This window comes from Microtus ochrogaster, chromosome 15 (genome assembly GCF_000317375.1).
Source record: "Microtus ochrogaster isolate Prairie Vole_2 chromosome 15, MicOch1.0, whole genome shotgun sequence".
In the NCBI taxonomy this organism is placed as follows: domain Eukaryota; kingdom Metazoa; phylum Chordata; class Mammalia; order Rodentia; family Cricetidae; genus Microtus; species Microtus ochrogaster.
Genome location: NC_022017.1, coordinates 28,618,679 through 28,630,755, shown reverse-complemented (window position 1 = coordinate 28,630,755; position 12,077 = coordinate 28,618,679). Strand labels below are relative to the sequence as shown.

Genomic DNA, 12,077 nt, shown 5'->3' with positions numbered 1-12,077 from the left:
CATTCTTCTTAACACAGCAAACAAACAAGCAGAGTGGCCTGTGTGTGCTCCTGACTAGCACACAGCCAGGGTCTCTATATAAACTTCACCATTTTGTTCTGTGTGGTGTCTCCAATGCCAGCAATGGTGCTGGGCACACTGTATATGAGAGAGGTATTTTAAATCCCCCTCCTCCTATCTCCAATCTACCGCTGCTCTAGTCTGAGCGCCACAGATGTCTCTTGCCACTCAAGCTCCACATGGAGACACCCCCAACACCATTCTGATCGCAGTTATGACGGCCCACGCCCACGGGAAGAGACGCTCTGCCGGGCTGCCAAGCACCTCACTAACGTCTGAAAAGACAGGCCGGTGTTTGCTTTGAGTCCCCAAGCACTAGCACAGGCCCTGAGGTAGACAGTGCCACTGGGCGAGTCGCACCCCTCCTAGCGCTGCTCAAGCCCCTAGTGCTGCGACCCTTTAATACAGCCCTCATGCTGCAGTGACCCCAACCATAACATTATTTTGTTGCTACTTCATAACTCTAATTTTGACACTGTTAGGAATCTAAGTAAATATCTGATATGCGGGATATCAGATATGTGACCCCAAAGGGGTCTCGACCCACAGGTTGAGAAGTATTGTCCAAGTGTGTTTCCCAGTCTAAAAGAGAGCTAGCAACTCTCCATCACACAAAGGCATCCAAATATGTTGAGGCTCCAACTTGTTAAGACAGTAGGTATGCTCTGAAAAGGACAACCCAGGCACGTGGGCCCCCCAAGGCACGTGTTCTGGGCAGGTATCTGTGGCCTTGCTGCCAGCTGAAGACGAGACTGCAGCTTTTGCTTTCCTTTCCACAGCTGGCCCCGTGACTTTCCTTCAAAACCACATTTAGAGAGAGAATGTGTGTGTGTGTACACCCACGCATGAAGGTCAGAGGTCAATTTGCAAGGAATCCATTCTCTCCTTACCTGTGGGGCCCAGGGACAGAACTCAGGCTGAGAGCAGTGCCCTTCTGAACCCCATTGCTGTCCTAGTCTAGGCCGTGAAAACTCAAAAACTGGTGTGGCCTGCCACCACATGGCCACATGCGGAACAGCAAGAGCACCTGGCACAGGGTTAGCAGGCACCACAACCACCACCTGCACCTGTGTGACAAAAGTCGTCCCGTTCCTCTCCACACCCCACCCCCACCCCCACCCCAATTTTCGAAGACAGGGTTTCTTTGTAGCTTTGAAGCCTGTTCTGGAACTTACTCTGTAGAACTCACAGAGATCCACCTGCCTCTGTTTCCTGAGTGCTGGGATTAAAGGTGTGCGTCACCACCGCCAGACTGGTAAAGATGATTCTTCAGTAAGCGATCATAAAACTACCAAGATGCCGGGCGATGGTGGCGCACGCCTTTAATCCCAGCACTCGGGAGGCAGAGGCAGGCGGATCTCTGTGAGTTCGAGACCAGCCTGGTTTACAGAGCTAGTTCCAGGACAGGCTCCAAAGCCACAGAGAAACCCTGTCTCGAAAAACCCAAAAAAATAAATAAATAAACAAACAAATAAATCTACCAAGAAACAGATCTACAGCAGGCCTCCATGGGGGGACAGCCGCACACTAACCGGCTGGCTTTACCTTACTGTGTGACTGAGCAAGGTGACTCTTTCTGGAGTGTTTTCTCAGGAGTTTATTAAGAGGAAAACCTGGAGGGTGAGACACTTCGGATGTGCCAGGGTACAGGGTGTCGTCACCTCTTAGAGCACAGCCTGGATCTAGTCAAGACTTCTGAAAACAATTGTTAACAAGAAAGACCGATGTGTAATGAATGCCATGTATACCCTGATCCATGTTTCAGTCTAGGGGCAGTTTAGCAACCAGAGCACAGCAGTGATGAGTTGCTAACATGTAAATCAGTACCTCTGTGTATGGGTGTTCTGCTTGCATGTATGTGTGTGTGCCTGGTGCCTGAGAAGGCCAAGTTATACACAGTTGTAAGCTGCTATGTAGATGCTGAGAATCAAACTCAGGTCCTCTGCAAGAATAGCAAATGCTCTTAACTAATAAGCCAGCATTACAGCTCCAACACGCTCTGTCTGTTGGTAACTGCTAACTTAGCTATACCCATTAACACTCTTGGCTAACTCATGAGCTCAGCGCCACCTAGAGGGTTGTATGATGCTGTGGGGAGCGGACAAGTTCTACTTCTCATCCAGATTTATAGATAACCTGAATTCTGCTGTCACGGGCACAGTTCACAGACCAAATAAAAACCCTGGCCACAGGATGTGTTGGATTTTGTCCTGAGCAGGCTGGGTATGTAGGTGAGGCAGCCTGGGTCCAGAGAACGTTTGGTAATTCTCCCAGGGAGCGTACACTAACTCCTGCTGAACAACACCTGCCAATGTAAACGCACTTCTGGGGCTCCAGAGCTGGCATGGTGGGTGATGCTCAACAAGCATGCGCTCTGATCCTAGCAGCCATGTCAAAAGCTGTACACGGCTGCAGGTGCCAGTAACTCTAGTGCTGTGGGCAGAGGCAGGACACTGCTGGGGCTTGACAGCCACCAGTCTAGTTCCAGATTCAGCAAAAACCCTGCTCAAGGGAACTCGGCAGTGTGAGAGGACACCTGACATCCTTCTCTGGCTTCGGGGAAAGCGCAGGTACACGATCCCTCCCCCACATATGGATACAGCACAAACACAGAATAAAAGGAGAAAAAGCAGGGCTGGAAAGATGACTCAGTATAGCACTGACTGCTCTTCCAGAGGACCCGGGTTCAATTCCCAGCACCCACACGGCAGCTCACAAGGGACCCGACACACATGGCAAAACACCAATAAACATCATGAAAAAAAAAAAAAGAAAAAAAGGGCCAGGTGGTGGTGGCACACGCTTTTAATCCTAGCACTTGGGTAGCGGAGACAGGCAGATCTCTGTGAGTTCGAGGCCAGCCTGGTTTACAGAGTTGAGTTCCAAGACAGGCTCCAAATCTATAGAGAAACCCTACCTTGAAAAACCAAAGAGAGAGAGAGAGAGAGAAAACGTATACCTGCTTTGTTATGGCTAGACAGGGCTCATGGGGAGCACACCTACAAAAGCCCTGTGACACCACAGACTGTAGACCATGGAGGGTAGATGACATCAGGTACTCTTAACAGCCAGAATAACAGGCATGAGGTCAATTAGACATGACACTTCATAAGTACTTATACCCTAGCAGGGAGGGCAATATTAACAGGGACTTTCAAACACACACACACACACACATGACTTACCTGGACACCTGCTGACCCTTCAGTAAGCATTCCCAATGTGTTTTCACTGCCCTTTCCTTGTACTGAAGAATAATACTGACCATAACGACAGGGCTCTCACCTCTAAGTCACAGAAGAGCAAGGGGCTTCGGTAGGTGTGGGCCAGCTTTACGACAGTGCTCCGGTGAACGCTGCAGTGGCTCTCCCGTCCAGCTGCAAAGAAGCCAGGCACATTGCAGGCTACATCTGCCAGAGACCCACCTGCCTCTGTCTCCACCTCCTGAGCTACACAGTGAGTCCCTGTCTCAAAATGTAAAGCAGGACTGTGAACCTCCGCTCTCCACTGTGGAGCTATAGTGCCCGGGGCGAGTCACTTAACCTTATGCCCAGTCCTCTCAGGCGTAAATCTGAGGCAGTGCCCACTAAAGACCACTGGGGTGAGAAACCAGGGTGGAGCGCTGTGAGAGCCCATGATTACCCATAAGACTGCCTCGTCTCAGGATCAGCAGGACTTTTTCAGAGAACTGCAGCTGACCCAAAGGATGAGAGGAAAGGGAGTTAGGCTAGACGCAGAGGCCAACTGCAAAATCCTTGAGACTTGATCTCACCAGGCTGTCAGCTGGCCTTGGACTTTCAGTAATCCCCTGTGTGCTGTCCTCAAATTCCTGACCCTCGTGTGTTAGCAGCATCCAGCATGTTGAGATTATAGGTCTGTGCCACTTCCAGTTTACTTTGTATTTTCAGAGGATTTGAATTTCACTCTGAAAGCCAGAGGAGCCAGCAAGGAATTCCAAGTAAGGGCATAATTAGCTACCTGGATCGAGTTAGAAGGTCAGCAGTGCCCAGCATGGTACTGCACATCTTTAGCCTTTAATCCCAGCACTTAGGAGGCAGGGGCATCTCTGTGAGTTTGAGGCCAGCCTCATCTACATAGTGAGTTCCAGGACAGTCAGAGCTACACAGTGAGACCCTGTCTCAAAGTATGTTCTAAAATGGAGGTCGGAGATGGCTCAGCAGTTAAGAGCAATGACTGCTCTTCCAGACGACCTGGGTTCAATTCCCAGCACCCACAGTGGCTCACAACCATCTGTAACTGTAACTCCAGCTCTAGAAGATCCCATGTCCTCTTTGGACCTCCTCAGACAGCAGGTGGGTAAGGAGACTCTCTCAGCAGGCCGCCATAGCAAGGGGCCACAACTGTGATTACTCTAAGGCTCTTGCTGGGGTAGAGGTGAGCAGGAAGGGGCCCACACTTACCCCCTGTGGCGAGGAAGCAGACTTTCCCCAGGAAGAAGCGACTGTCCACATGGTTCAGAGATTCCTCTACCTTCTGGAAGCTGGGATACAAGGCCAAGCAAGAAAAACAAACAAACAAACATAAGACAGAATTTTACAACACAGCCCTGCTTGGGTATGCCTCAAAATACTACCACTCAGGAGACAGAGGCAGGCAAAGTCTCTAACTTTGAAGCCAGCCTGATCTAGAGTTCCAGGACATTCGAGGCTACTTATGAGAGAACCCTGTCTCAACATTTCCCCCCATGTTGTTTTTTGAGATAGGATGCCATTATTGTAGCTCAAGCTGGCGTATATCTCCTGATCCTCCTGCCTCAGCATTCTGAGTTCTGGGATCATGATATACAATATTATGCCTAGCTAAAACCTGGGTTATTATTTTTTGATATTTATTCATTGTGTGTGTACACCACACACATCCATGGAAGGTACCGTGAAGTACTTGTGTGGGTCAGAACTGGGGTTGAACTCGGGTGATTAAGCCATCTTGCTGTCTACCTTACCCTTTTGAGTCAAGATCTCACATAGTTCAGGCTGCCCTGAAGATGACCTTGAACTTCTGATCTTCCTGTCTCCACATCCCAAATGTTGGGATTTTCCCGTCTGTTTATTTTTTCAAAAGTTTTATTATTATTATTATTATTATTTTAAACTATGTGTTGATCAGTGCTTGCGTGAATTTAGGTGTACAGGAGTGCTGGTGTCTGGAGGCCAGATGCATTGGATCCCCCGAGCTGAAGTTATAGATTGTGAACCTCCTATTGTGAGTGCTGGAAACCAAACTTTCATAACCACTGAGCCACCTGCCAAGCCCATACCCTGTTTGAAAATTTACTTTTACTTATAGAGAAATTGATGAATGCTTATAATTGCTTATAAAATAATCAGGCAGTAAATATTGTGTACACACACACCCACACACACACTTTAAGAGTCCTCTTTCATTGAGGATTCTTGGCTGCCAACTCTCCAGAGGAAACTGCTGCCAACAGTTTGGGGTGTAATTCTTCTAGGAATTTTCTCTGCAGATACCTGCTGTTTTTCTCAAATACTGTCCTGCATACTATCAACTCCTGACTGCTGTAGTTTTGATAGGGTTTAGTCGCTAACAGGTCATGTGCTGAAATTTAACCCCTGTAGAACCCAGCCCTGACAAGCTCCACAGAGGTCCCAATACCTGGTTCCAAGAAAGACCACAAACTGACACCACCTAGGAATAGACTGTCCAAAGGAAATTCTTAATATTCCAACCATTGTAGATAGGATCACCTGCCAGCACACACCCATCGCTTGTCACCAGGACACCCCTAGACAAATGTCAGCTAATCAGGGGTCCTGAACCTTAGCAATCCCTCACCCCAACCTCTGCTATTATAAAAACCAACCCCAGCTGAGCTCGGGGCTCTCCGAAACGTTGGACACATGGAGAGTTGAGTTTGCAAACTTGTGTAGAAATAAAGGCCCTTTGCTTTTACATACAGGACTCGTTCTCCTAGTTGGTTTGGGGGTGACTCCGTTGCAATCTGCTGGCTTGGACTGTCAGCTGGGTACCCTGTTCCTTGAAGAGACAAGCCCCGCCCACTCCCAACCTCCCCACGCCCACGTCCCCCTCGTGGGACCGGTCTCAGGTCACACCCCGTTTATAAATGATCTGGGGATAACAACCCCCAGTGTAAAAAACCTCAGCGGAGCACTGGTTCACAGCACTACAAACAAGATAAACAGGAAACAGGGCATCAAGTGTAGGCGTGGAAAGTTAAGCGCCCTGACCCTCTCCCAGAGGACTTGAGTTTGCCAGAACCCACAGGGCAGCTCACCACAGACTCTAACTGCAGGGGGTACAAAGCTCTCTTTTGGTCCCCTTAGGCACTAGGCGTGGAGGTGCTAACAAACAGGTCATGGTTCCTCTTTCAAACCCTGTAGCCCTCCCTCCTCACCCCAGGCAGCCTCTCAGGGCCCCGCCTTCCCATCACGTGGCCAAGGCAGGTCCTCCAGAGGCCTGTCCTGGCTCTCACCTGTGTTTGCTGTGAAGGTTAATCACAAACACAATCAGGTCAATTCGGGGCCGGTTCACGTCAGAGGGCAAAGGGAGGGAGTTGGCCAAGTGGCTGAAAAACAAGGGCAGGACTGAAAACAACAGCCGTAGCCACCTCACAGCGACCGCTCAGGTACCGTCCTTTACTGAGGAAGGAGCTGCCTCAGGAGTCCAGCACTGACGGGGGACACAACCAGTTCTTCCCAGACCAAAAGTATAACATTTTTAAAAATGTTGTCATTTCACCCCAAGACATGGTCAGGTGCGGCCTCTAACATTCTAAGTAGGTGAGCCCACTACAGGTGGCACCATTTTCTGGGAGGGGACCGGATTGTCTAAGAAGAAAGCAACCTAAGTACTAGCATGCATGCTTTCCTCTTGACTGTGGATATGATGTCACTGACTGCTTCAAGTTCCCGCAGCGCCGGCTTCTCCAGCCACCAAGGGCTGGAACCTGGCACTGCGAGCCAAGCATCTCTTATTCCTTGAGTTGCTTTCGTCAGAGTATCTTACGCAGCAAAAGGAAGCGAAACCAAGGCACAGACCTCTGCTTTGTTTTTAGGTGCTGACGACCCAGAACTCCAGTGGGTAAGTGGGCTTTTGGCGTTGCGTGTGGGTCATGAACATTTGCAGAGACTTGTAAAAAGTCAGTTCCGCCAGGGTGGGCAGGACGAGGGAGGACAGGTGGCATCTGGGAGGAGTTGGGTCCTCTCCCGCAGGCTCCCTTCCCTTCCCCGCAGGCCAGCCCAGAGTTCAGACTGCACCAACGCAACTTACACCCTCAGCTCGGAAGCACAGTCGTCTTTGAGCATGGACTCCGCCAGCTGCTGCAGAGGCGCATCCTCGGTGCCCACCAGCTGCGAAGGGAGAGGACCAGACAGGTGGAGACCCAAGCAGGGCGGCTCCGCTGGAGGGCCCGGAGCTTTGAATCCCCCATGAGGGTATACACCCAGCCAGAGGCGGCTCCAAGGGGAACCGGGCAAGCGACACTCCAAGGAACCGCTCGGCCTCTCCCACCGAACGCGGGAAACCCTAATTCGAACTGAAACGCCCACTCAAGCAGGCGGCAGAGCCAGCCGCGCGCCCATTGGTGGAGGCGCTATTCAGTTTCGTAAGTCGCCACTCCGATTGGTTCAGAGTAGTGCGCCCGCCCACCCCGGACGGGCGCGCTGTGGCTTGAGGAAGCGCAAGGGCCCGGGCTTGCGGGAAGCCGGCCCAGGGCGCCTTCCGTACCTACCAAGATGGTGGCCCGGTTCAGGTCGGGCAGCTTGTCCATCGGCCTCAGCACCGACATCTCAGCGGCAGGCGAGCCACCCTGCTCAGAGCGCCGCGCTTTCAAACCTCCCGGAGTCCCGCCTCCAGTGGGCGGGGCTAGGCGGAGCTGGGCGGGGCTCGAACGTCCGGGCGGGTCTCTGCCTGCGCGCTTTCTAGAAGAAACCGCCGCCTCTCTGCCTGCCCCTCAGGAGCAGTACGTGCTCTCAACTGCTGAGCCATCACTCCGGCCACTACCATCCTCCTCTTTTAAAAAAGATTGTTCATTATATATATTTTTAAAGTTTTCAATTTAATTAAAACGAGTTTATAGACCGTCATGAGCTGCCACGTGGGTGTTCCGAATCCAACCTGGGTCGTCCGGAAGAACAGCCAGTGCTCTGAACGGTTGAGCCATTTCTCCTGATACAGCCTATTCCCTACCTGCCTATTCCTGAGGGTGTGATTTCTCTCTCCTCTAGTCTTGGGACCCCTCCCTTCCCCCAATTACCAGAAAGTTCCAATGTATGGTTTTTCTTTAAGTTCCTAAACTTCTCTCTTTAGTCTCTGTCTCAGCAGATTTCCGCTTGACTGACAGATGCCATCCAGGAATCAGCTGTGGACTATAAACTTCCAATTGGCTTCGACCCCTGGTCCTGCCGAAACATGACGTGTCTGCTCCCAGTCTCTACAGCTGGGTCAGGGAACCAGATGCTGCTGTTGAATGCCCCTTTGCCCGAGTCCCCTCCTGGCCACTGACTAACATTTCAGCCTCCCTGGGCCCTGACAAGAGGGTCCTAATTTCATCAGGAAGTAGATACAGAAGAGAGCATGTCTCCTCTATAAAAGGCTGGGATGTTAGGTCAAAAGGAAACCCCCTGGCAGAGGGGACAAAATGGCTACCTATAATGCTTACTGGACTACTAAGGGAAGTACCTATTAAAACCAAATAGACCCAAATCTATCAACAGGTAGACTCATTAGCTGAAATAGTTCTACAGTGTGATAGGGCACTCGACCCGCTCTCTGCAGGACAAGGAGGTCATGGTGTGGCTTTAAGAAAAATTTTCTTTCTATGCAAAGCACTTGAAAACCATTAAAGAAAATTGACAAGGCTTAGACCTAACAGCGGAGAAAAGGTGGCCTTTGCCTCTTCCTCTAGGAGGAATGTTGCTTCTATGTCAACCAGTCAGGTATAATAAAAGACAAAAATCTGACAACTCCAGACAGATCTCCAAAATCATAAGAATCAGCTTAATGCGTCTGGCCAATGGGTTGTTGACTGTCCAGTATGGAATTGGAATTTGCCTTTTGTTTTGTTTTTCAAGATAGAATTTCTCTGTGTAGTCCTGGCTGTTCTGGAACTCCTTCAGTGGACCAGGTTGGCCTTGAACTCACAGAGATCTGTCGGCCTCTGTTTCCTGAGTGCTGGGATTAAAGGCGTGCACCACCACCGCTGGGCTAGAATGGTTTTCTCTTTTTAGAGTCTTACTAGTATTAGAACACATGCTAAGCAAGCGTTTGCCACTGAACTATATCCCCAGCCCACATATTGCCATTCTTAACTCCTCCTCATTTTCCTAGTTCCACTAATTGCACCCTGTCTCATAAACTTCTTGTCTAGACTTCTTCAACAGCAGACTCAAAAGATTTCCCACCAGACATTTAATCACTTGTTACAGGATTTTCAGCCCCTACCCTGATTATAACAAGATAATCAGCCCTAAAGGCCTACAACCCCCCATTACACCCAAATGGTGAAAATTAAGCTTGCCCCAAAGACTTTGATACCCCCAAACAACAGAAAGTAATCTAGCAATACCCTTCCATTGTTGTTTTATTTTTTTGAGACAGGATTTCTCTATGTAGCCCTGGTTGTCCTGGAACTCAATCTGTAGACCAGGTTGGTCTCGAACTCACAGAGATCCACCTGCTTCTGCCTCCCGAGTGCTGGGATTAAAGGCGTGTGCCACCACGCCTGGCTCTGCTCTACATCCCACCACTGCAGTATTAGGACTGCCGTCGTCATCTGTCACCTGGATCATCTCACCTGCTCCCTGCTCTAAGGTTCTCCACATAGCATCCGGGTCCTTTTGAGACAGAAATCAGAAGATGCAACTTCCTTGATCCCAACCAGCCCCTGAATCCCATCTCAGCGTGCTGCAAACACCTGGCATGATCCACAGGCATCCTGACTCCTGACAACTTCCCTGACTTCAGCAGCTCTTAGCCCTTCAGTAAACAGCCCCACCCTCCCGGCAGCCCCTGGCTGTCCTTGTTCAGGACCTTGTCCTTCTTCCTCTTGGTCCCTCTGGTTGAAATCTCCCAAACAGTCAGAACTTGTCCCTTACTTCATGCCTCTGCTCCAATTTCAAACTCTTTTGTGTGGCTTTTGTTTTGTTTTGGTTTTGAGACAGGTTTTTACTCTGAGATGCCTGCTGGCCTTCGCCTCTGGGCAGTCCTTCCTGCCTCAGCCTCTCCAAGGACTGGGATTACAGGCAGGAGGCACCATGGGCAGTTAGAGGGAGGATTTCCTTTGCATTTATTTATTTTTTACATTTTGCTTATTGACTGTGTGTGCACATATGGGCACGAGTGCCATGGTGTGTGGTGCTCAGAGGCCAGCCTCTGGTATTTGGTTCTTTCCCTCCACCATTGTCAGAGCCAGCGGCAAACACCTTCTGCCTCCGTGCATACCAGAAGAAGGCACCAGATCTCATTACAGATGGCTGTGAGCCACCCTGTGGTTGCTGGGAATTGAACTCAGGACCTCTAGAAGAAGAGTCAGTGCTCTTAACCGCTGAGCCATCTCTCCAGCCCCCACTGGCCCATTTTTTTTCTTTTTTTCTTTTTTATTGGTTTTTCGAGGCAGGGTTTCTCTGTAGCTTTGGTGCCTATCCTGGAACTAGCTCTTGTAGACCAGGCTGGCCTCGAACTCCCAGAGATCCACCTGCCTCTGCCTCCTGAGTTCTGGGATTAAAGGCGTGCGCCACCACCGCCCGGCCCCACTGGCCCATTTTTAAAAAATGATTTTATTAGCATGTATTAGTTATATGCAATAATGAAATATGTAATCATGAAGTATTTTGGTTCCCTCCCACTCCTGGAAATCTTCCTCCTCCTAAATAATTCCTGGGTGGGGGGGACTTTCTTTTCTTTTTTTCTTCTTTTTTTCTTCTTTTTTTCTTTCAGGACAGGGTTTCTCTGTGTGTCTCTGGCTGTCCTGAACTCACTTTTGTAGACCAGGCTAGCCTTGAACTCACAGTAGAGAGGCTTTATTAATGACTCTACCTAAAGAAATACCCTCCCCCCATGCTTCCTAGTGTCCTTTCCTGGTTCTGTTCTGCTTTCTCCAAGGCACTCATCTCAATGTCATTGTCACCAATTTCCCAGCCTCTAGAGTCTGTTCTACTTACAAACTAATAATCCAGCTCATTCCTGTTTCCTGGACGTTCCCGAAGACAAGCCCTTCCAGGAAGAGACAAAGGATGCGTAGCTTTATTTAATTTATGGGAGCGCTCTGAGCTGGAGATGCTGCTCACTTGGCAGAGTGCTTGCCTCATAGACACAAAGCCCTGGCTCTGGTCCCCAGGATGACATAAGCAGGGTGTGGGGGCACATACCTACGATCCCAGCACTGGAGGGTGGGGGCAGGAGGATCAGAAGTTCAAGATCATCCTCTATCATGTAGTGATTGTGAGGTCAGCCTGGGCTACAGGAGGCCCTGTCTCTAAAATCAAATCAAGTTAAAAGCAGTAGCTAGTGTTTCTCCTAGCTCCTGAACTCCACAGTGGGCCATTGTGGATGTTGTGAAGCTAGTAGGCAGTTTGTTTTTTTTTTCCTGAGACAGGGTTTCTCTGTGCAGTCTGCCTATCCTAGAACTCACTGTAGACCAGGCTGGCCTCGAACTCACAGAGCTCCACCTGCCTCTGCCTCCTGAGTGCCGGATTTAAAGGCGTGTGTTAGCACTGCCTGGTCTAGTGGGTGGCTTTATATTGGCTGGTAAGCTTGTCTGTCTTCTGCTCAGGAGGAGACATGCATGACCTTATCCCTTCCGATTCATTTCTGCAGATAAACCCTGAGCAAGGACCTGGGCACAAAGCTGTTGGGATCTTGTTTCTTGGCCTATCCAGAAAGAAGCATCCTGAAATGTTCAGGGCATATGGCAGATTGCTTGCTTTCTTCTTCTTCTTCTTCTTCTTCTTCTTCTTCTTCTTCTTCTTCTTCTTCTTCTTCTTCTTCTTCTTCTTCTTCTTCTTCTTCTTCTTCTC

General features: G+C 49.8%; 1 protein-coding gene across 2 annotated transcripts in view; it reads right to left on the bottom strand.

The window, feature by feature from the left end:
• Positions 1-7,856, bottom strand: part of Cenpm (centromere protein M) — a 9,418-nt gene extending 1,562 nt beyond the window's left edge. Inside the window, exons 1-5 of one of the 2 annotated variants that reach the window (XM_005354467.2) lie at positions 7,793-7,856; positions 7,333-7,412; positions 6,536-6,628; positions 4,482-4,561; positions 3,346-3,437 (exon numbers count right to left, since the gene is read on the bottom strand). In XM_005354467.2, coding sequence (XP_005354524.1) covers positions 3,346-3,437; positions 4,482-4,561; positions 6,536-6,628; positions 7,333-7,412; positions 7,793-7,849 — 402 coding nt within the window. In that variant the 5' untranslated portion in view covers positions 7,850-7,856. The remainder of the gene's footprint in view (positions 1-3,345; positions 3,438-4,481; positions 4,562-6,535; positions 6,629-7,332; positions 7,413-7,792) is intronic. The other variant, XM_005354468.2, reaches the window with a different exon arrangement.
• Between the last annotated feature and the right edge of the window lie 4,221 nt (positions 7,857-12,077).